Consider the following 25938-nt stretch of genomic DNA (forward strand, 5'->3'; position numbering starts at 1 on the left):
GCTGCTAAAATGTCCCGAGTTACTCAATAGCTGTTTGATAATTGATTTACTTACATCTGTACTTATTATGTTAATCCTTCATTGTGTTGTTCCATTGTTCATTATATATTATTCTGAATTGTGAATTATAGTCAGTTGGAATCAGACCTTCGGTGCTGATGCATACCAAACTCACGTAAAAGTATATTTCATGTAAAATCTATATTAAAGTCTGAAAACTAAAACGCGTGTTGGCTTGTTGGAGGTTTTTTGAGGCTGGGTCCAACAACAAGAGAATAAGCTCAAGGTTGGCCCAGTGTTAGTCCTGTACGGGAGCGGGCGCACCGTAATATTTGGTGGATAAACCTAAGGGTAACGACACCCGGGACTGCTACATATATTTTGTAGTAGTCAGATCCTGGACCTCTACAACAGTTAGCGAGTTTCCCCAGATTCAGATTTTACAGATGAAGAAAAGGATTTAAAAAACTAGATTCAACATGGACTATTCTTTCCAACCGCAGTGGAGACAGAAGAAGTTCAGCTTCCCCTCATGTCAGCGTCCAGTGTGCGGAAGGTGTGGAAACGTGCATCCCAACGTTTTATGTTTCGCGTTCAACCAGAAAGGTTACCGATGTCACAGAATTGGACATTATTCCAGAATGTGTTTTACACAGATGAAGAAACCAACAAAATGTGTTGAAAAGGAAGCAGTTTTGGGTCGTAAAAAGACGCGAGACATGAAACGACTGTGCAAATATCTTGAAAGCAAACGTACTTTGAGAGAATTGACGTTTAATTCACTTCGCAACAATCAATTTCATTCTTTGTTTGATACCTCAAGTATCCTACGAACTGAGCTACACAGCATCAAGATTAAGCTACGCATGTCCGATCAACTTACGAAGAGTATGGCTGAAAATCTACAAAGTGCTGATTCTGAGAACGCAAGACTTCAAAATGAAAATACGGATTTGAAAACGAAGCTCCAAGAAAACTCGAAACGTTCTGACATTGATATGTATCTGAAGAAAATTCAAAAATTAGAGGCAGAGGCACACGGTGATAAAGTACTCATGGATTTAATGCAGAGGAAACTAAAAGATATCGGGAGTGAACATTCTCAATATGTAATGAAAATTCAGACAGAGGCTGACAATACAATCAAACAGCTGAGGGAACAAAACAACGCCCTGCTGCAGACCATTTGGGTATTGGAATGTGATAACGAACATCTAGATGCCGTGTTGCATGATAAACAACTTGACCGCCGATTTCAACCACACAGGCAGCAAAGAGGACAACAACGCGGCTACCGTCGATGATAAAAATTCAAAACACGACGACGTGTTTTACGCGGACGCGAAGCATGTGTCACGGTGTGACATTCAATCTTTCGGACTATTTTTAATTATTGTGTAAATTAACTTTTTCGGACTTTGTGTTAATTGCTACAAAAACTGTTCATCTATTTCGACAACTGTTTTATAAACGTTATAAATTCCGCGCAGCATTAATCCCACCTGAGGCACAATCAGTGATGGACAGCTAATCTTTTAATTGACTTCTGTTTATGTTTATTGACACTTAAGCTTCTTTCATCTTTTTAATCCTTTAATGTACATGCTGCTAAAATGTCCCGAGTTACTCAATAGCTGTTTGATAATTGATTTACTTACATCTGTACTTATCATGTTAATCCTTCATTGTGTTGTTCCATTGTTCATTATATATTATTCTGAATTGTAAAATATGGTCAGTTGGAATCAGACCTTCGGTGCTGATGCATACCAAACTCACGTAAAAGTATATTTCATGTCAAGTCTATATAAAAGTCTGAAAACTAAAACGCGTGTTGGCTTGTTGGAGGTTTTATGAGGCTGGGTCCAACAACAAGAGAATAAGCTCACGGTTGGCCCAGTGTTAGTCCTGTACGGGAGAGAGCGCCCCGTAATAACAGTAATCTAGAATTGAACTAAGTTGAAAATAAGGGTTCAAGATGAAAGATCCAGTAAAACCACGCCAGAAAAACTAAATGATTTTGTGAATAGGAAGGGGTGGGGGTCGGTAGGTGTACTGTGTAAATTTAATTTCCAGGTATAGGCAATAAGCGTTTTTTTTGTTTAATCTCCGGAATTCCGTCTTAATTGTTCAATCCGCTGCATATTTCACAGACAATAAGAATGGGGTCCGAGGTTCATTTTCACGAATTTTCATTAGGATTGAGTGAAGGGCTTGGGAGTTAGAATTTTTTTTTTACAGTTCATGTCAAGCTCGCCAATCGAAACTCAAAGGCCCAAAAATTCATAACTCTCTTAAAAATGAACGAATTGGTTTTGTCATTAGTACAGTAATCTAGAATGGTAATTAGTTGAAATTAAAGGCCCAAGATCAAAGATCAAGGAAAATCGGGCCAGAAAAACTAAATGAACTGGGAGGGGGGGGGGGGTCGATCGGTGACTTCTATTTTAAACGTAAAATATTAAATTCTAAATATCACACATTACACAATTTCTAAATAAAATACATATGTTAGAACAATGTATAAGCGTTGTTTGAAAGATGTAACTATTGATTTTTTTTTTTACATCTGTTTATTCTAAGGCTCAAACACTCATAAACGGGTGGTCATTTTTCAAACCTTGTCGCAGTCACCCGTTTTTTTGTATAGATACGTGTATAAACTTCGGAGGTTTTTCTTAATCCCAGACAGGCAGCAGATTTGTATCAGTATTTAGACATGCACAAAAAAGTACACCGTCTTTAATAAAAATGACTTTTTAGCATTGACTTCCACTCAGTAAGAAGACAATCATTAAACAATGAATTTCAAATTATCTTAATCCATAGACATTATCCTGTAACTTGAAACAAATACATGTATAATTTTTGGACGCCAATGTACATTTAGCCTCTATCCAATAGACTGCATGTTACCTGAACTAGTTCTTATTTAAATGCTAAAACATTTGTACGAGAGAGAGAGAGAGAGAGAGATTACATAGTGTTTTATAATGTTCAGGAAATCAATATGTAAGCAAACTATGTCAATAAACGCATGTATACATGCATGTGTGTATCTATATATGGGATTAAATACTAAGCAGTCCTCCTTTTTAAGCCGAGTAGAATAACGTGGGTGCATTGCTCAATGTTGTGTGCATACAGTCATTGAGATGGCGGCATTTCTCTGATGCCGGCAAAGCGACCCAGCGAACTCTAATGCGGTCGAACTGCAGGGGCACTTCGGCGGCATGTCTTTGATGTCGGCGATGCGACGAGCGTCGGAATTTAGAGAGCTGCTGACAGAATTTGCTCTATTTGTACTGAAAAAAAGCCGCTATTTTTTTTTTATTTATGACAAAAATAAAACGGAAAACATTCAAATCCATCATTTTAAAGATAAAACCATTAATCAAAACACAAATAAGAGAGAAAAAAGATTCGGCACTCAGGGACTGAACCCGGGTCGCCTGGGCACAAGTCCACCACTCTAACGACTGAGCTACGCGGACCCTCGCTTCAGAACTTTGGAGTCCCAAATCTCAAGAATGCGTGAATTGATTTTAAAACGAATTTCATATTCTGTAGTTTTGAGAGCGTCTCTATCGAATGAAAAAATAAAAAAAATAAAATCCAAAAAATTTAAAAATTAAGGTTTTTCATTTCCTTCCGGTGACGACCGGAAGTGCCGACAGACGTTCGGATATATGAAAGACACTGTGGCTAACGACTCTCTACCACCACTGAAAATTTGAAAGTTTTATCTTTGATACTTTTTGAGAAAACGCGTGAACAAGCAAAAACATAAAATCTTTAATATCTCGGGACCGGAAAAGACGACCAAAAATTTGATCGATAAATTTCTTACAAATTTTGTGCTCAGTAAGGTCTGAAAGTTTCATGAAAATCGGCTGAAGCCTTTTTGAGAAAACGTCAAAGAAAAAAAAAATAATAATAATAGGGGAAAAGAAACAAAGCAAAAACAATAAGGTCTTCCGTTTCCAACGGAAGACCTTAAAAAAACAAACCTTTGACTTAAATTGAATTCTTCCAAAGAGGTAGATCTTAAACAGAAAAATCGACACTAAGCATAAATATGAGTGAGGGGGTGTAAAAAACCAGATCTTAAACAACAATATCAAGGATATTTACTTACTCATCACTGATGGTGATGACCTCCTCTTCATTACTACATAATAAATAAATACGTTATATGAATTTAACTCGAAGGAAATTTAGTCAAGCAATCATAAAATTCAAAAAACATGATATTTTGTAAATTTATGATACTAACATCAATCTTCTCGGGGCATTGGGTGGTAACCTAAAAAAATATTTTTTTTTTTTTTTTTTTGTAAAATTGCATATGTGATTTTATTTATTGTATTAGGATGTTTCGTTACTGATTACTATCCCTAGTCCACAAGGACGTTTATTCGGCGTGCTACAATTTAAAGATGATATTTATGAGTATACCAAATGAAAGCAATATTTTAAGTATGTGAATGTAGTTATAAATACCATAAAGTTAGTTTTCATCACATGTATTACTCACGTGATAGGTGTACTGAAATGTAAATGTTAAAGAAATTTGTAAGAACAGAAAGAGTGTTAAAAGCCATAAGAAGAGGAATAAAAACCATTTTAATACATTTTACAAAATATCATACCTTGCTGCTCGCTTGTTCATTACTTTAAATAATAAATAAAAATGATAAATAAAATTATCTGACCTGTATAAAGTAAATTCCAAATTTCATCATTTTTGTTCTAGCACTCACGAGCATGGTATATTTTCAATCTGTGGAAGTAGTGTTCGAAGTTTCCCTTCGATTTTTGTGATTTCTTCCATAATTTCCCGCTTTTCGGCACAGATACACCTCCTTAAACATATAAATATATATATTTATATATATATAGATCAATAAAAAAAAATTTAAACAAAGTGTTTCCTCCGTTTTATACAAAAAACTCATGTGATTTTTTGGATGTATCTCATTGGTAAATTTTCGATACATACCCTCTTTTCACCACAAATAATTTTGTTTAAAAAAATCCTTAAAGTGTGGAATTACGTTCAACAAAGGGGGGGGGGGGGGGTTAACTGGTTTTTACGTGATATGAATTAAAAAACCATTTACTCAACTGACATTGAATTGCGCTCAAAAAAAATCAAAAATGGAGTATTCACATTAAATTTGAAATTTTCCATCAAATTGAGTAACGACTTTTAGCGATACATCATCACTTTAAAAGGTGATCAGGGTAACCTGACATCACCTTACATAGCTATGCGGGTCACACATTGAAATGTTCCATTTTTCTCATTATTGGTGTCAACTCTAATCAGTTAAACAAATACGTTGCGTGAACTTTAAGTAAAATCATACACATACAAATCATTTACATTCAATTCATTCAAGTAACAACTTAAACCGCTCATTTCAACATGTTTTGTTTTATACTTTGTGCTCTTCTATTCGGAAATATAGCAGTGTGTGATTTTTGTCAACCTATTGCCTTAGGTTCACATTGCATGGGTGAAATTGTTTGTCCGACACACACTAAAGTTGTAACTGTACAGTGTTATGTGAAAGAAATTATTTCCAGTGAGCCCATCGGACAGTTATTAATTAATGGACAGTGTGCTTCCATTGAAAATTTTGTACATTTTTGTTTTAACAATAACATACGGGAAATTGTGATGCTGGAGGCAAAGTCAGAACCTCTCATTTGTTCAGGTAATTTTTTGTTAACAAATCGTTCTGTCCTAAAAACACACTCCGTCTTCCAAAGTGTAAGGGGGGGGGGGGGTCAGATAAAATCATCCTTTCTATCTATCTTTTCTTTCTTTCTCTAAAAATCTAAGGGTACCGTCTCGTGGGAAAACTCCACCTCCTGTCCGATTACACACTTTCAGCCAATCGCTACCTTGTAAAATACTGCTGACTACAAAGGAAAGTGTGCGCGACTCGTGATCTCAGATTTCATTTCGTAACGATGCCTTGCGAGCTAGTGAACGGGAATCCTATCTGTCCGCCAGGTACATATCATAATTGCATAACTTACATGTGTTCAATACAATGATATGATTACGTTTTTAATTGAAATAATTATGATTTCAGAAGTAACACCATCACCCCAGATGCCTGGGGAAACAGACGAATGTAAGTCATTATTTGTTGAGTTAGTTTTGTTCTGTCCTCGTTCCTTTTTTTCGTTATCATGTTATTTTTATTGTTATTTTGGAATTTTGTTACTGTTTATTTTTTCCAGTTATTTAATATTAACTGTAGATACGAGTTCGCACCGTTCAACTTCGACGGGTACAACAATCGTCATTGATCGGACACAACATTTTAGATCCACACCAATGCCTACTACTCAGCTACATACTCAAACATCCATTTTTTACAATACACAGTCATCAATATTTTCCCGATTTCATGAACATACTTCCACTCCCGTTATTACTTGGTCTACTATACACGCATCCACCCCCCTCAGTACTCAGTTTAGGACACGTGTGCATGTATCCGTCCCCCTCAGAACTCAGTCTTGGGCACCCTTAACCACCCCCCTCACTACTCAGGCTAGAACACGTGCCACCACCCCCCTTACTACTCAGGCTAGAACACATACCACCACCCCCCTCACTACTCAGGCTAGAACACATACCACCACCCCCCTCACTACTCAGGCTAGAACACGTACCACCACCCCCCTCACTTCTCAGACTAGAACACGTGCCACCACCCCCCTTACTACTCAGGCTAAAACACGTATCACCACCCCCTCACTACTCGGCCGAGAACACGTACCACCACCCCCCTCGCTACTCAGGCTAGAACACGTACCACCACCCCCCTTACTACTCAGGCTATAACACGTGTGATCACCACCCTCATTATTCAGACTAGGATACATACCACCATGCCCCTCACTACTAAGGTCAGGGCATTCCTCACTACTCAGGTTATGACACATACCACCACCCCCCTCACTACTCAGGCTAGTGACCAGACTTCCACCTACAAGGACACTATCACATCGAATAATCAAAGTAAATATGTTTATTTTTTCTTAAGCTTCTGAATTCTTCCCATATGTATTTTCCTGTGTTGCTTTATCTACTGTCAAAAAAATAAAAAAAAACACCAATTAACTCTTCCAGATGATTTTCCAATGAATGTGATTATTGACAATTATGATGAAATACAAAATGATAATGAAGACATTATTTTTGAGTGGAAAAAATCTTTAAGAGACATGAAATCCATGAAAACAAATGAAACTTGGATTTAATTTTTTTGTTTTGTTTGTATATAATATATTGAAATTTTCATGTGAAATAAAGATTGCCTTACCTTTAATTTGTATGCATTGCATGTTATTAATTTTTCATTTCATTGCATTATGTCTTAATTTTATTTCTTCCATGCTTTTTGTTCTTTTTGTACTAATTCCTGTTGCTATATGGTTTGTGCATATAAGTAACTGAGTCTCTCAATTTTTAAGAAAAAAAAATGTATTGATTGGATCCTGTTTTAGTTTTTTTTAGCATGATTTTTTCTTTTTCTGCATGATATAATAACACCTGTTGCAGCAAGTCATATATATGTAAGTAACTGAGTTACTAAACTATTTTTAATATATAAATATATGTATATATATTCATGTGTTAATATTTTAGATGTCATTCCATACATTTTTTAAAGGAGAATTAATTTCATGTCCCTTTTTTTCAGATTTTGAGATAAGTGTCACCAGTCTAGTGTTGGCCCTCCTCCTCCTCCTTGGCTGGGTCATCAAGACCCTGTTCCGGAGGTGGGCCCGGATCAGGAGGAGGAGGAGAGGGGACACTGTCCCTAAAGAGACAACTGTAAGTAATAATTTGTTTTACATTCATATTTTAAATACCTTTATTATACAATTTGTTACATATTATTTTAAGATTGTATATTGAGGCTTCCTCTAAATAAAATGTTCCATCAATGTATCCTAAATTTTGCATTTGTTTTATATAAGATGGAAATGGAGAGAAGAAGACAACCACCCCCACCACCCCAGATGGGTCCCTTTCCACGCCAGGCAGTAAGTACAGTCACACTACACCCACCCCGGGCGGCACCCTGCCCCGCTCCTCGAGTGGCCCACACACCACCACCAGCCAGGGGTGGTGGGAGATACCACCTCCGTCCTGCGAAGAGGTAAAACTACTTCTATTTCTTTTTACTCTGTTTGAATTTTATATATGTAAATATATTTTTGTTCTTTATGATTTCTTTCTGTTTTATGATCAAGTGTGTGTATTTAAATTCTAATGTCTGACCTAACTTCATATATTTGTTCTTATTCATTAGACCAAGAACTGAGTGATTCAGAAGATAGTGTAGTAGGAATGGAAGTCCCCATTGGCGCAAATCTAGTCTTGACTCATTTGTGAGACTGTAAATTTGATTTCAGAAGATACTGAAATCACAAAATATATTCTGGTTTAATTAAAAGTGTAATAACATTGTTTTTTTTTTTATTATTTAGTCACAGTAAAAACCTTTAGCCACATATTATACTTGTCAGACATGACCCTCGTATTAGTACCATATTTGCCTTTAAATACTTTATGAATGTAACTTTTAATTTCTTTACCGAAACATCTTTTTACAGGTGTAAATTTTAAAGTATATATTTTGGTTCAAATTCTTAAAGAGCACATCGATCTTTTTCGTGATAAAATGACATCTATTTTGAGTCAAAGTGTAATCAGATTCGTTGTAAAAATGAATCTTACTCTTAACAGGATTGGAGAGGATGCCTAAAAGTCTGCACCACGCAATCATATTTACTAAAGCCAAACAAATAGTATTTTGTGTGTGATAGATTACTCATTATTCTAAGGTCGACTCGAACTCTTGTATTATATCAAAAAAAGCAATTTGAAATAAAATACGCTTTTTATGGGTGTCAACCATCATTGTAGAGGCGTACCGTAAGATTTATGAGTTTGCTTTAGACATAAATACCATTATATATAAAAAAAAAAATGTTCCTATCATCACTTTTTTCTATTGTATGAGATCATTCTAGGTCAACTGGGGTCAGACGCACACTGTGTCATGTCGTAGAGGACTTATCTTGAAACTGTGTCGTTTTTTGTTTATCAGTGTACTGGAAAGATACTAGAGTGATTGCCCTTTGTACGTATGTGACATGATACCATGATAATTTTTACTCGTCCATTCATTGTAAATTTTGTTTTCATTTTTTTTTATGCATTAGAACAGTGACCCCATTTCGGTCATTGTTCAGTCCCCCCAGGGTATCCAATTACCATTTCTGTGTCTTTTGATATGGGGGATCCCCGTTTCTACAACAATGACCCTATTTAGATAAGGGTATCCCCTTACCCATCTTTGTGTCATTTGATATGGGGGATCCCCTCAGGGTATCCTATTACCTTTCCCATTGTTCTCAGAACAATAGCTCTATTGTTTAATACCCCCTGTATGGTCGCTATTACTACTAACATTTGCTTATGCTAGTGCAATACCAACAGTCATGCCTCTACTAGTTGAACCTGATGAGGATGAAGAACCTCCCCTGCCAGAGAAAAACATAGGTGAGTTACAAGAAAATTGCCCAGATTTCCAACAAATTTATAAATATCTGAAAGATGGCACCTTACCAGTAGAGAAAAATGCTGCCGAAATAATAATAGCAGAATCAAAACATTTCAGCTTGGTAGACGGTATTTTGTTTCATTGGTTTCAGAGACGATGTAAGAAACCAAAGGGTGAGATTAATTTTGTTAAACAAACGGCATTACCGAAGGTTCTCCGAAAGGATGCATTACTGTCATACCATGACAGCCTTGCAGGAGGTGGACATTTAGGCATAGAGAAGGTAAAAACAGCAATTTACCGGAAATACTACTGGCCGCGAATGCACAGCGATATTGTAGAATATGTTAAGTCGTGCGATCGCTGTCAACGTGCTAAACGTGATTTTAAGCCCGCGAAACCACCAATGAATCCAATGCTGCCCGCGCAAAAGTTTGAACGTTGGCACATAGACATTTTAGGTCCCCTATATCAAACCAATGATGGTCAGAAATACATTCTTCTTTGTGTTGATGCATACTCTAGATGGGTTGAGGGGTTCCCAATGAAAAGTCAAACAGCAGAGGAGACAGCTAAGGTTCTATTTAGAGAAATCTTTACACGTTATGGTGCTCCAAAGGTTTTATTTTCTGACAGAGGTAGAAACTTTATGTCCAAATTGGTCAATGCATTATGTGAAATTTTTGACATTACACAGCATCATACCTCTGCTTACCACCCCAAAACCAATGGGTTAGTTGAAAGACAAAATAGCACTTTAGCGCAGTCATTAAGGGCTTAGTGTAACAATGCACAGAACAAATGGCCAGAGTTAGTACTGTCCTTTCTGACATATATTATTTTTCAAATAATATCTGCAATATGACTACTTCCTTAAACGCATGGCGCGGAAACCAGAATTTCCACTTCCACAAATAATTCGAAGACTATCGGAAAAAGCAGAAGTGAAAGTTGACCAAATATCATATCCACAATTGTCAAAAAGTCATAATAATGGGCCTGTACCAGACATCATTATAGATGGTCATCAATTTAAAAAAATAAATACTGCAAGTGTAAAAGATAGCTGTGTTTGAATACATGGGAAGTGTTTCCTTGTGAAAACATCGTACTGTCTTCAGAGGGTGAAATATATATAGTATATCAATATTTTCACTATACAGACAATTTTTTTTAATTCCCCTTTAGAATCAAAATTGCTAGGAATTGTAAAGGTACAGACCCTGAAACGTGATACTACACCTCTAAAACGAACCGAACCGTTCCGTGCAAGAAACGAACCGTACCGTTCACAAAACGAAACGTACCGTTCACAAAGCGTCCGTACCGTTCACAAAACGAACCGTACCGTGCAAAAAGCGTGCTAGATAATTTATGCAAGACCCGCCTCCAGACGGACAAAAAAGCGTACCGTACCGTGCAATAAGCGTGCAACTTCCATATACGGCTTATTGACCCAATGTCATTCGATGAATAGGGACGGAGATTATCGCTGACCAGATAAGTTCAATAGTTTGCTAGATTTTTTCATACGGGATTAGATAACACATACTTAGATTTAAAACTGTTATTCTTATGAAAGCAGTTACAAAAATATTCTAATTTAATTTCCTTTCTTAGACCGTAATCAATTCTTTGGTTTTCGACAAAACTTGCATCGCCGATTTCTGAAACATTGTAAACTATTAATGTTCAAACAATTTGTGGTTATAATTTTTTGTGATCTGAAATCGTAAATGGGTACCTTTTAATTTACATGTTCTTAGATAAATTCAAATTAGTTTAACAAATATACATGTATTTATTCATCAATTGATATATTATCAAAATTTAAATCAATTTAAGTAATGTGCTTTTTTGTTTTCTAAACAGACGTGATGTTGTAACTGACGATCCGATTAAAATGTTGGGAGCTTGCCTTAACGTCTTATTTTCTGTTATCGGAAAAAAACCCTATTGATAAACACCTTTTAATTTGTTATTTAATTTACAACTAAACTTCAAACCAATTAAAAATGAGAAAAGAAAACGTTTCAGATCATGTTTTTAAATACATGTGGATGTGCTGTAGTAAATGAGAACCACATATTACCGGTGACTCGAATGATTTGTAGTTTAGCTATTTATTTAGCAATAAATAAACATAAAATCACTCATATAATGAATTATAGATATTTAAAATATATGTACAAAATCTTATTTAATTAAATGCAAGCATTGAACGAAAAAAAAGTACACGCATTCCATAGAATAACTTTCAACTTTATTTCCCGCATAGCTGGTAATGGCGTCGTGATTTCTCATGAACAAATATCACTCGTGAGATACATGTGTACAGAAGCTGATCAGAAACACAACAGCGTCTTTCATCTTGGATTCTATACACAACAGGTGCTATTGTCTCATTTTACAACTAACTCTGTATATTTGGACGCGTAAACAGGTGTGCATGGGTGCCGGTATTCACACCTTTCCACGGACACCTGTTAGGTAACTCATCACAATCTGTCGTGTGTATAGTCTGAATATATCTTATTTCTACTTTTTTAGTTTCATGGCTTTTATTAATCTCTAAAAAAACAAAAGAACTGTCTGTAGATATGTACACAAACAACTACACCTAAGACTATCGGCGCGTGGATCTGAGGAACAATTCAGCGACCCTTTGTACATGCGAGATTTTCACAAATATTAACTTGCGATAAAAATATCATTTACCGGGCGGGTACATTAATTAACCAAAAAACTGATAAATTACATTGTAAATAGTTGAGTGAAATAATAACATTTTGAAAGTATGTGTAAGCACAAACACAGCTCTTTTGAAATTTATTGTCAATCTAATATGTGTGTTGTGAAATAGCGTCGAAATTTTAACCGTCGAGCTCAATCTGAATACATCGTCTACTGTACATACTTTTAGTCATTGTGTTGAAATCATTGTGAAAACCATGAGTCTAAAATAAATGAATTCAATTCATACAAATAAAAATCTAATAATTCCAAATTGTTTGCACATAATTACATACACACACACACTCTCTCCCTCTCTCTCGAGAGAGAACTTGTGTGTTGATTATAATACTTGAGTTAAAGTTTTATTACTGAACTATATTATTTTGCTTAAGGATTCTATAGTCGGTCATTTGAGTACAGATCAGGCCATGCGCCGCGTGCTACTTGGCTCCTCCTATATGGCTAGAAGAAAATCGTTTTGTTTTATGTTTTCTTAAATTCCTATTAAAAAGAGTGTTCCTATTTGAAATTATTCAAGAATAAATTCCTTCCGACTTCGTGATTATATAACTCATGTACTGGCGATCAGAGTCTTTTTCCCTCGCTGTCGTAATTTTTTTGTTACTAGATAAATTCTTAATATATTTATTACTTTAAACATCAGTTGATTACCAGGTATTTTTTCGTGTCCTGTTTACAACAAGTTTGTGTGTAAAAAGGTAAATAAAATATAAACAGGTTAGTCAGCATTTGTAAAACGTCAGCTAAATCGCATGAATACACTGAAAATCAGCGAAACCTAACTGCCAAGGAAGTAAAACACGACTGTGGACCCGACGGACCTCGGAATTTATTTCATGTGTACCAAACTTACATTGACATGGTTGGACCGGGAAGCATGTACCGTCGTCCATTAGCAGGTGAGGGACTGAAGTATTCCAAGCAGGTCATGGGAGTAAACAAACTCGGGAAAATCATCAAGGATATGTGTAGTGGGGCTGGCTTCCATGGGAATTTCTCCAACCATTCGGGCAAACGAACATGTGCTACAAATCTATTTCAATCAGGTCATATTTATCTCTCTCTCTCTCTCTCTCTCTCTCTCTCTCTCTCTGGCGTAGTTTTTTAATTTTCTTTTGTATTCATAAATTTTTATTTGTCAGGAATAGAGGAACAGCTTGTAATGTCCAGAACAGGACACAGAAGCACGGCAGTTCGGAACTACAAACGACCAAGCCAGGAACAACTTAGTGCAGTAAGCATGGCGCTAAATCCACCGAAATTGGGCTCGGAAGAAAACGAATGCGCGGCAGAATTCGAAGCCAATAATAGCAAACTTCCAAAGTTAATGGTTGATCCAATGCGCACCCCAATGATCAACATTACAAACTGTAATGTCCATATTTTTGATGCAGGAAACAAGTAGGCCTAATGTGTATATTGATCACGTAACATTTTAAAGAACTGTTCAGTTTTTGTTTCAAACTGTTAAAGAAACAGAACATTTCAATTTTAAATTTTTTTTTTTTTTTCATGTTTACAATTTGTTGAATAAAGTTTGTTGCCAGTATTGTGTGTTTTCTTTAGCCAATCGCCATGAGGGGGCGTATCTAATTAGTATGCAAAAATATCACATATGTGATATTCAAATAACAAAATTGTATGCGATATATCAGTCGAGAAACATCAAAGAAAAAACACCGCACCATTGGACAATTTAATTTTGATTTTTTTCTCCACTATATAAAATACATACAAGACTTTAATGTCGGCACATGTAACAAATATTGTTACAGAGTTTTTGAACAAAGTCAGATGGTTCAAAGTAAATAGCTTATTTTTGTCAAATTACTTATCTAAACATTATCTGTAAAACATGCGGAGTAACAATGTCACAAAAATGTATAATAATGTAATTGATTCATCCGAAGACCTAAGAAATTTACATATGGGTGCTTCAATGTTTGTAATTGTTATTACGGTGTCTTTTTATCTTTTTACCTGGTGTCAAAAACAAGATGTGCTCAGGTGTCAACAGATTTTTCTTTGTCAAGGGATTATCTACGTTAACTCAATTATTTCTTTATGGCCAGTGTCCGTCGATAAGGTCACGTGGGTTAATTTTTTAATTACCAAAATTGTTCCGAACAAAGAATCTAATTTTTGATTGGTCGAAATAGATCAGGGAAGCCCAGGTCTCCGATTGAGATAGCGTGCCCTACCTCGGCCATTCTAATCGGAGACCTGCATCAATAAAGTTGTTCAGTTAATTAATCAAGGCTTCCCTGTATCTGATTTCAGGTAAATTATGGTTTACGTTCATTTTTGTTAAATTCATTCATGCAAAGTTCAAATATTTTTCATTTTCTTTATTTTAATGAAATATAAAGTATTTCTTATTATTTTTAATGTTTAAATGCACTTTTAAGAAATTTGAGCTTTCATCAGAGTTAAAGTTTTTATTTGACCTTGTTTATTTTCATTAAGCCAGTTTTGATATTTTTCTACTTTTAAATGTTAAGTTAGTTGAAAAAGGTTTTTGGCGTGATTATTCATTTTGTTGATTAGTTAAATTTATTTTTAACAAGTTTTATAACTGACACCAGGCGGCATAAGCGTTTTTATATTCTCTTTATATAACCGGAAATGGTTATTCCGTTTTGGTTTTTCATTTTACTATTTCTTTAAACAATGCCGCGTGAAACGTCTACATCGTAAGTTTTATTTGTTATACTTATTTGATTTTTATCTCAAGGAAGAAACGGGTAAAATTATACATGCTTTTATCAATGGTTTATCGTTGTAAAGTTTTATTTATCAAATCACTTGTTTACCTTATGTACTTCTATACGTTCGAATTTCCTCAGCATTTGTTTACTTTAACAACTATTTAGAAATGTGTAATTGTTTAGATTTTTTATACAGAGTGAGTATTTTTATATTGTTTGATCACTCTGATAGTCACCAGCGTTAGGTAGGATAGGGCACCTACATTTGTAATGCTTAAAGCAGTTAGAAATATTTTTTTATTGTGCCTGGTGACTATTATTTTGTTTGCATTCTAATCGGAGACCTGCATCAATAAAGTTGTTCAGTTAATTAATCAAGGCTTCACTGTATCTGATTTCAGAGTCGCTAGTCCCAAACCTTTTGGACCGGATTTAGTGACTAAGGGTCCTCCACTGCCAAGCGAGTTGCTATTCCCCGTACTTATAGTGTCGCAAAGTCATAACATCTTAAACACGACGCGACAAATTGGTGGAGTTCCGAAACCCGGAGGATAAATCTGAAAGACAGATCAACAATGCCAGCCCCGGCAAACAGAGAGGAAGACACAAGCACTACGCAAACCCATGACCAACATGAGGACATCGATTATTTAAAACGAATACTGGAGGAGAAGGAGAAAGAGATTGAAGCCCTCCGACAAGAGAACGAGGAAATTCAGTTCCAAGACTTGGAAAACAGGCGGAGAGACCGTTGGCAGATTGAAGACCGAGAGGAGGAGATTATACGCCTCCAAAATGCCATCCAGAACCAAAGACCAGAAACAAACACCGTGACAGCGTCCTCACCAAAGGTTAAACTGGAGAGTTACGATGGACGCTCATCCATCATCCACTGGTGGGTCAAGTTTATGACATTTATTAGTTTACAGAAATGGTCAGAGAAAGTGGCGATTGACACCTTGCCATTTTATCTAAAAGGCGCCGCAGAGTCCTGGTTTTATTCTGTGGATGACGGAGTAAAGCAGTCCATCTCAACCATCAAACAAGCTATTCATAATCGATTTCAAGAATCATCCAGAAATCGACTGGAATTGATGGATGTGAAACAGAAAACAACCGAGTCAGTCGAGGATTTTATACATAGGGTGACTCAAATGACAACAGACAGACGCGTGGACCAGGAATGGCTGATCACAGTAATCATCAATGGACTAAAACCGGACATAGGAGCAGACGTAATTAAGGTGGACCCGAGGACCCTGGAAGAACTGAGGAACGTGGCCATCAGATCTGAGGTCGCAGAGAGGAGACGCAACAACTCTACCACCATTCAGGAGAACACCAACCTTGCGCTCCTCAATGCTTTGCAAGACATAAGTGATGATTTGAAGTCCAACAATCAGCAACCACCTCAATACCAACAACAACCCCGACGATCTGGAAGACAGAGACCACCACACCCAGGCTTTCATCATCAGCAGCCGCAGCAACAACCCCGGTGGCCAGACTTTCAACAACCCCAGTGGCAGCAATCTCGGTGGACAGATCAACAACAACCTCGGTGGTCAGCACAGCCGCAACAGCAACCTGAATGGCAAGAACCTGATTGGCAGCAACCTCAGGGGCAGCAACATCAGTGGCAGCAACCCCAGTGGCAGCATGGACCACGGCCCGCCGGACCTCCTCATCATGGACCTCGCAGACCAGCCCAGTCCTACCACAAGAAGGGTGAGTTTTGTGATTCTGGTCAAAATTACAATAATGATTCTTTAGTTAGATGTTTTTATTGTAGAGAGTTGGGTCATTTTAAGAAACACTGCCCACACAAAAACACTTCTTACAGGCCACACATTCGCCACACTCCACAACAAACTCCAACACCTACACAGTACATGTCACAACAATAGGGGTACGCGCCTGTCTTTTGGAAAGTTTTCTGAAGATGGGCACCACACAGACTTCTCCGTCCCACAAATCAATTTGGTGGCTTACATGACAAAAAACACAATCCCTGTTCATGTGGGAGGTCGTACGACTAGTGCTTTAATTGACTCTGGTGCTTCCGTTACAATTATTAACAAAGAATTCTTTAAAAAAACTCATTATGCCAGTCATCAGTTGTCTCCTCCAGCCTTTCAGTCAGTAAAAGGGGCAAGTGGCAAGTTACTTCCGGTCTTGGGGCAAATACAGTTAGAGATAACTATCAATGGGAAGGAATACTCATTCAAAACTCATGTTGTAGACGGCATTCATCATGCATTCATTTTAGGGGTTGACTTTTTATGTGCTCATGGCACAGTGCTAAGATTTTCAGCGTCCAACACTTTACACATCCCGGACCAATATGGTGAGAACAATGTTTGTGTAATAACAACTGAAAATGGGTATGCTAGGACCAAATGTCCTGTTTCAATTCCAAAGAGGTGTGAAATGAATGTTCTGGTTCATATTTCTCGCCATCAGAATGGTGAAATTGGTTTATTAGAACCACATGTAGAATTAGAATCTTTCAACATTTCTGCAGCAAGATGTTGTGTACAGGTGAACCACAGCAGTGCTTATTTTAGAATTATTAACCCCACTTTTGAAACGGTTGAACTACCTACTAATTTTGTTGTTGCACAGGTAGTTGACATTGATCAAGACAACATTTTGTCATTAGAGGGTGAATCAAGAGAGGTCAGTGCTCTGAATCCAGACAATTCAAAAACAACAAGTCAAAATCAAGTTCAGTTTGATTTAGGAAATTCAGATTTAGATCAAAATCAAAAAGAAATTCTTCTGAAATTTTTGTCAAGATACAGAGAAAACTGTGCTTTAGATCTTAGCGAATTGGGTTGCACAAAGGCACACAAACACAAAATTGAAATTAAACCAAATTCAAAACCTGTTCGGCTTCAATTTTACAGAACTTCTCCACAAGCTTCCAAAGAAATTGAAAATCAAGTTTCGGAAATGCTAAAGCATGATATCATTCAACCTTCAAATTCAGAATGGCATTCGCAAGTTGTTTTGGTAAAGAAAAAGAATGGTCAGTTTCGGTTTGCATGCGATTATCGCGCTCTCAACAAAATTACAGTGCCAATGTCCTTCCCACTTCCGCATTTAGAAACAGTTTTTGATGCGATAGGAGAGGCAAAAGCCAATTATTTTACCAATTTGGATCTAATGTCTGGATTCTGGCAGATGGAGCTTGATGAGGATAGTAGACAAAAGGCAGCATTCATAACTCAAGGTGGAGTTTATGAGTGGAAACGTATGCCTTTTGGCCTTACTAACTCACCAATCTCATTTCAGACCTTGATGTCTAATGTGCTCCGCGGTCTGAATTGGAAATCAGTGCTCGTGTACGTTGATGACATTTTGATTTTCTCGCGTTCTTTCGATGAACATCTCACTCACTTAGCACAAGTGTTTGATCGTCTGAATGAGGCAAATTTAAAGCTACAACCGGCCAAATGTCACTTCGCAGTCAAAGAAGTCAAATTTTTAGGGCACATTATTTCACGTCAAGGTGTACAAGTGGACTCAGAGAAAACCGCAGCAGTAAGTGAGTTCCCCACACCCAAAACGCAGAAACAGGTTCGTAGCTTCCTTGGCATGGCTAACTACTATCGGAGGTTTGTTCAAGATTTTGCCAAAATTGCCACTCCTCTAAATTCGTTATTAAACAAAGACAAGAAATTTGAATGGAATATACAATGTCAGAGTGCATTTGAGACTTTGAAAGAAAAATTAATTTCAGCACCTATTTTGGCCTACCCTGACACTTCAAAATCATTTATTTTAACATGCGATGCCTCCGATAGTGCAGTTGGTTATGTGTTAGGCTAAATTGACGACGAGAACAGAGACTATGTTATCTGTTACGGAGGTAAGTCGTTGTCAACAGATCAAAAGAAATTCAATACCACCGAAAAAGAGTGTCTTGCAGTACTAGAAGGTATAGCTGCGTTCAGACCTTACTTGGTACACAGTCGATTCACTGTGGTAACAGACCACAAGGCATTGGTTTGGCTACAAACAGCTAAACACACAGGTCGTTTAGAGCGTTGGGCATTGAAGTTACAGGAGTACAACTTCCAGATAGTTCATAGGCCAGGTAAGAGCAACTTGGTAGCTGATGCTTTAAGCAGACGAGACTACCCGAAGGAGGTAAGTACCACAGAAATCAATTCAGTACAAACACAAACCAGTCAAGATGTTGCAACTCAATGTTCTACAACAACTACCGACCCGCAGACGTTGTATAAATGTGCAGCAACTCAAACGTGCTCACAGGGGGTAGAAACGAACAATCAAGAGACAGACACTAAGGTGAGTACTCAAGACAAGCTTACAACTACAATAGCCACGGTAGCTATACAAACTGGTGAAATCGCTGAACAAGAAAAGGTGGTATCTGAAGAAGATAACACTACATCGGAAGTCATGGCAGTGGTAAGTGATTTAACAACTTCAGAGAGTGAATCAAAGATATCAGAAACCGAAGCAACAACAGACGATGAAACTTCCATAGAAGACAACTGTTGCATACAGGTATCCTTCTCTTATCAGTCTGACAGTCCAATGGTCGCTCCAGTACAGGATGTACAAAATGATGATACACAAGCCGATGTTCAAGCAGATCAACAGAATATAGGTGAGTTGCAAAGAAATTGTCCAGATTTTCAACAGGTTTATGAATACCTCCTGGATGGTACATTACCTGCAGAGTCCAATGCGCAAGACTTGATTATCTCAGAGGCCAAACATTTCAGTTTAGTGGAAGGTATCCTATACCATTGGTTTCAAAGGAGATGCAAAAAGCCCAAAGGTGAGTTTAATTTTGTAAAACAAGTAGCACTCCCAAGGGTTTTGCGCAAAGATGCCCTGCTGTCTTATCACGACAGTTTAGCAGGTGGAGGTCACCTCGGTATAGAAAAAGTCAAAACAGCGTTGTACCGAAAGTACTATTGGCCGCGAATGCATAGTGACATTGTCGAGTATGTCAAGTCATGTGACCGTTGTCAACATGCAAAACGCGATTTCAACCCAGCAAAACCGCCGATGCAAGCATTACCTCCCGCGAAAAAGTTTGAGAGATGGCACATAGACATTCTAGGTCCCTTGTACAAAACAAAAGAGGGGAATGAGTATATTCTGTTGTGTGTAGATGCATACTCTCGATGGGTTGAGGGATTTCCACTCAAAACTCAGAGTGCTGAGGAAACTGCAAGAGTGCTTTTTCAAAGAAATTTTCTCTAGGTATGGGGCACCCAAAGTTTTATTTTCGGACAGAGGTAGAAATTTCATGTCAAAATTGGTAAATGCCCTTTGTGAAATTTTTGACATCACTCAACATCACACTTCGGCTTATCATCCAAAAACAAACGGTTTAGTGGAAAGGCAAAATAGCACACTTGCACAATCTCTCAGAGCTCACTGTGGAAATGCTCAAGAAAAATGGCCGGATCTGATTTCGTCCATTTTGATGGCTTATCGAAAGTCACCTTCTATGCATTCTTCAGAATTTTCTCCTTTTCTGTTGTTATTTGGGGAAGAAATGAATCTTCCATACGATGTTGCTCTTGATCCGCTTGAAAGCATGGCAAAAGATGCCAAGGCCTACATTCGAGAATTTCTTGCAAACCTGAGGGTTTTTGACAAAATTGCTAAAGAAAACATTGAGTGGCATCAGACTCAAAACAAAATTCGTCATGACAAAAATTCAAACATTCCAAATTTTCAACAGGGGGACCAGGTTTTGATCAAGGTCAATAAAATTCCAAAAGGGTTATCCAGTAAACTGTATGACAAGGCAGATGGACCATATAGAATTGTAGATGTTGGTCCAAATTTTACGTACAAATTGCGTAGATGTTCTGACAACAAGTTGCATGGTTCTATGATGAATGCATCAAATCTGAAATTGTATCATAATCCAGAGGTCATGAGACCCAATTTTGAGGTTCCCGAAACACAAAGTCAGAATCAGGGTCAAACGCAAGATCAGAATCAAAGTCAAACTCAAGGTCAAATTCAAGGTCAGATTCAAGGTCAGAATCAAAGTCAAACTCAAGGTCAGAATCAAGGTCAAATTGACGGTCAAGTTCAGGTTCAACCCCAACAGGAGGTGGTAAGTGATGATGACACAGATACTGTGCAAGATTTACACTTAGATCAGTTTTTCGATAATCAGCAAACAGATGAGTCCATGGACTCGGGTCAAAGTTCAGATGATGAGGATGATGAAGTAGATGCTTCACATGAGATTTATGATCCACAGAAAAAGTGGAAATTCAAGAAGTTTCTAAGAGGCCAGTGGCAACAGATTCCATCGGCTTTGAACTGTTTTCAATGCACTAAAGATTTTTTTTTTGGGAATCTGGTGATGTTTCATCATCAGAAGGCCCCAGTAGGGCATCCTCATCATGACCAGTAGCCATGATACTAATTTACAAAGTTTATCCTTTGTTTACTTAAAAACGCGGGAAAGTCGAGGATAACGATAATATACTTGTAAAGATAACACATCCACGTTGAAGCAGAGCTGAAAGCGCACTGAGGTCTGATAAGCTAGCGCTATCATGTGGTTTCGGAATGACTTTGACAGTGATGAAGTAGAACTATAGATGAAGTCTCTGTAGGTCATGGAAATGTTGGCGTAAATGCTTAGGTAGCGGCGTTCGTGGGAAACAAAGTTGGGTTATCTTACAAAAAAACACTTTTTTCAACAGTTGTTCTTATAATAATAAGTTTTACGAACTTGACACTTGACTTGTCTGTCGACGTTCTTCCTGGGAATGTTCTCTCACCGAATTTGGCATTATCAATGGCCTTTTTCTGCGATTGTGCTAAATGACGGGTGTCACGGAGGGCCTCCACTGTCTGTCCGTGTACACCCATGGCCTTCTGGACTCCTCGGGAGGCTGCACTGTCCCCATCGGTAGTGATATGCCTGAGGTATGTTGGCTCGGGGTCACTGAGGAATTCGTGACAAATTTCCTCAGTGGCCAGATCCTCTCTGCCGATGGGCTCATCTATCATTAGGGTGGCGGTGGATTTCCCAGGGTGGTCTGGACATATTCTTCCTATTACTCTGTTGTGACACAGCTTGTTTTTGAGTGCTATGCATAGGCGTCGGAACCTGGGGGGGGGGGGGGGGGGGCTAGGAGTGGCTTAGCCCCCCACTTTCTACCTGAATGGGTGTTTGGCGAGGGAATCCATGGCTCTTGAGAACGTCTTTAAGGTGAGCTCTTTCTCTCTGCAGGTCCTCCCTCACCATGTTCACAATCTGGGGTCCCACCTTGCTAGCAGTGTAATGCAAGCCAGTGTATGACGGGGCAGGACAGTTAAGGGCCATGAAGATTTCCTGTAGTGTGGTCCCCATTATTGGGTTGTCCACAAGTGCAACCCAAAGTCCAATGTTTGGTTTTGCTGTCTTAGTCACACGGGTCTCTGACTCTGTCTCCTCGTTTAGTTTGGTGCTCTCCGAGTGGAAGTTGCAGTATATGCATTTTAGGGTCTCTTTCCAGCAGACACACTTCTGTTTTTCCCTTTGGAAGTCAAATTGTAGGTTTGTTGGGCAGTTTGGGCTCTGATGCTTGTGCATATGGTATGCTACATTGAACTTGTCGCATGTTTTTCCAGCATGAAGCAGTCTATATGTTTCTCTTTCAGCCTCGGTGGTAGGGCTAGGCTAAGGCATGCCATGTGCACGGTGTCTTGGTGCGGAGTTGCATTATGATCTCTTTCGGCTCTGTATGCAAAATGTTGTCTCTTAAAATACATTCCCCTGTCTTACTAATGTCTGTAGTTGTCTGTCCCCTGACATACTTGGACCCGCCTTGTCTTTTTTCCCATCCCTCATGAGGTGATCCCCTGCGACGGCCATCCCCGACTTTGAAATAACAGCTTTTGCTGTTGCTTTTTCCTCTCATACTATTGCTTTGATTGCTTATATAATGCTTTGCTTGCTCTCTTGCTTTACTCAGAATACTAAACTTAAAGATTTGGGGCCCCCATTTAACAACAGCTTATCTATTAGCCATGACTAATTCTTGTTTCTTCAGACTCTCATGGCCAGCTCTTGCTGACAGCACCATGGCAAATTGGGACTTCATGGCTGATTATGGTGGCAGATCCTGAACTCATTTGCAGTAATATGAAGACAAGGTAATTATCCATGGTAACAATAGAAATTGGTAGGAAAAACACAACACAAATTTCAAGTTTAATAAGTTTAATTAGAAAAATATTCAATATTTCATATCAAAATCTGTATACTTCTCCCCCTAGAAAATCTTTTGAACACAGAACCATATAAAACACAATTTTACACAATTCAACATTTAAACATTATTGTAGGAAAGAATCATGACAAAACACAAGTTACTAAATAATTGAAATTAATATCACCCCTGATAGTACCTTATCAACATCACTTTATTGAAAACTGACCATTTTTTTGTTTGGCCTCATTTACCAGATAAGGATATCAGAAAAATTTCTAATGTCAAAATCACATATATTTTTATCTTTAAACTTTTTATTTCAATCATTAGAACAGCATTAGATTAGAACAGCATTAGAATTTTTTTCTTTTTTTTTGCAGGTGTCATTACAGTAATTCAGTCCAGGTTTATGTCAAAACATGGCCGACGGGAAATAATTCCCGAGTTCTTTCCTTGTTTTCAGGATTTTCCTGGAGAGTTAGGTGTCCATTTTGTTGTGAGTTTTAAACTTGGTTATGTCTAATCAGAAAAATAGAGATGAAAAAATTTAATGAGACTGTTAACTATTTTTATTTTTTTTTTCTTTAATATGGGGGTGATAGGGTCTTAAGACATGGTTACAAAGCACCTGGTTGACTGATGTAAACAAAATTACACGCCTTGCTGGATGGGTATGTATTTTTCTGTACTATAATGTAAAGTAAGAGTAGTACTACAAAATGAGAAAGGGTATTTTCTGAGAAGTTCACTTTGAATCAGTGATGACCATGTAAAGGTAGGTAATTTTGTAAGGATATATAGGAGAATTTAATACTGTAGTGCAACCTTAAAAGCACTACATCCTCTGCCAAAGGAACATGCATTCATCGGCTTCTTGAATTTGTCACTATGCAACATAGTCTGCAATTTTCCTTTAGCGTCATTCTTTCCGATTATTGCATTAGACTTCAAGATTTTGGCGCGTATATAATCAGGATGAAACGGGCATGAATAGTTTGTTTTACCAGCGAGTGTTAAAAGGTAAACAAATATACATTTATATGGCTTGACCGACATTTCCTCTGTCAGTGTGTATATAAAAGGCAAAAATGTAACGCTACTCTGAATATTATGAAGGATGAATTTGGCAAAAATCAGAAAAATACGACGTAAATCCTAGAATCCTTTGTTCGTTGTTGTAATTGAAAAGTACGTATTTTAAGAATTTGAGGGGGTTTCCGAGTAATAATGACAAATGTTATTTTATGGGATAATCAATAGGATTCTAGCAGTTAAACTAATTAACATGATTGAATTACCGATTGAATTATTGTTTCAAGTGTTCCACAAATCGGAACTCGGTCTCCTTCTTCGAATGACTTTGAAACTGCACTGGTTTAATTGATGAGTTTGTCCATTTTTATTTTTTCCTCCAAAATCATACCTGCTGAAGTTTATTATAGACTGTTTGAAATAACCGAGTTTTTAATGACGACTTGCCAAACAATTTATTCTCCAATTTACCTGCTGAATCATCATGCTTCACAATCTTAAGAGCTGGCTTGGATTCACTTGGATTATATAATGTACAATACATGTATTGATATTACTACATGTATACACAATTCAAGTCTTTTGTATCAAATAACAATAAAGTAATGAGCCAATTTGATTTCCAATCCATTTTTAAAAAAAATTCTGTGAAGGGTATCACTCCATTTAGCCGTGCTTAAATTTAAATTTTATGAGAAGGCAAAATTCGAAAAATATTTCATTTCTGAAAGGTGCATTACGTTAAATGCTTTTTGAGTTATGTAAATACTGTACATTATTAATTATTTGAACCTGTACAGGTTGGAGTCAATTTGCTTACATTCAGATATTTGCTGCAGCCATCTTCAGTCACCTTAACAGTGAAGTCTCTGATCCATCTACTGTGCCCTAAGTTTGCTGAAGAAGGGTCAATTACCAGGCGATTAGAAAAAAAACTGTTTATGCAACTTTTACCAAATACTTAAGAAAAATTATTGGGTCGGACCAAGATCAAAACCAAAAGCTGTGCATTGTGATAGGTTAAAGGCATATAAGGGAGAAAATAAACCAGGCTGAATGATAAGTGAATTTGTACATCGTGGAGTGAGAGATTAAGTACTGTTCTATGTAAGATTCAGGCAGAGGGTGGCACATGTGCATGATGAAAAATATATTTGATCATTTTTATGTAATGTATGTTCACAGACTTGAGCTTTGAACATAACTTTTTTATTCATTGTTAATCGTTACTATGGTTACCAACTGGATATCATTCTTGGATGAAAGAACAAACAAATGTGCAGGAAAATTACAATTTTACTGTATTTTCAACACAAAATCCATCAATCACTGCAAATTTCATTAAGAAATTTTTGTTATTTTCAAAAACTATAATAAAAAATGTATTTATTTCAACAATTCAAGTTTTGATTTTTTTTAATGTTTCTAAGCAATACTGATTCTTGAAATCTATAAATAGCCCAGTTGAGCAATTCTCAAAAATGCCTAAATTTTAATTACTTTAAAGTGGAAATTCATGAAAAAGCAATCAGTGTGTATAATTTCATTGATGAATTCAGAAACTGTAACCTTACGATATGTAAATTATCAAATAAAAATTCTGCGTTTTCAGTTTTTTGATGA

At 37.2% G+C, this 25938-nt stretch overlaps 1 protein-coding gene and 1 pseudogene across 1 annotated transcript; both read left to right on the forward strand.

Annotated features, from left to right (window-relative positions):
• The first annotated feature begins 5862 nt into the window (after nt 1–5862).
• LOC128174675 (uncharacterized) lies at nt 5863–9764 on the forward strand (annotated as a pseudogene).
• Nucleotides 9765–13149: 3385 nt separating this feature from the next.
• On the forward strand, nt 13150–13835 carry LOC128172761 (uncharacterized). Its single transcript, XM_052838514.1, has 2 exons — nt 13150–13405; nt 13502–13835. Exons 1-2 carry the CDS (start codon nt 13219–13221, stop codon nt 13762–13764), a joined length of 450 nt encoding a protein of 149 aa, XP_052694474.1. The 5' UTR covers nt 13150–13218; the 3' UTR covers nt 13765–13835.
• The last annotated feature ends 12103 nt before the right edge of the window (nt 13836–25938 follow it).

This window comes from Crassostrea angulata, chromosome 2, assembly GCF_025612915.1.
Source record: "Crassostrea angulata isolate pt1a10 chromosome 2, ASM2561291v2, whole genome shotgun sequence".
NCBI classification, from domain to species: domain Eukaryota; kingdom Metazoa; phylum Mollusca; class Bivalvia; order Ostreida; family Ostreidae; genus Magallana; species Magallana angulata.

Excerpts from the sequence above, each read along its gene's own strand:
- LOC128172761 (XM_052838514.1), top strand. The coding sequence starts at position 13,219 with ATGGTTGGACCGGGAAGCATGTACCGTCGTCCATTAGCAGGTGAGGGA. Across the intron at positions 13,406-13,501 it reads TACAAATCTATTTCAATCAG|GAATAGAGGAACAGCTTGTA; the intron begins GTCATATTTATC and ends TTTATTTGTCAG.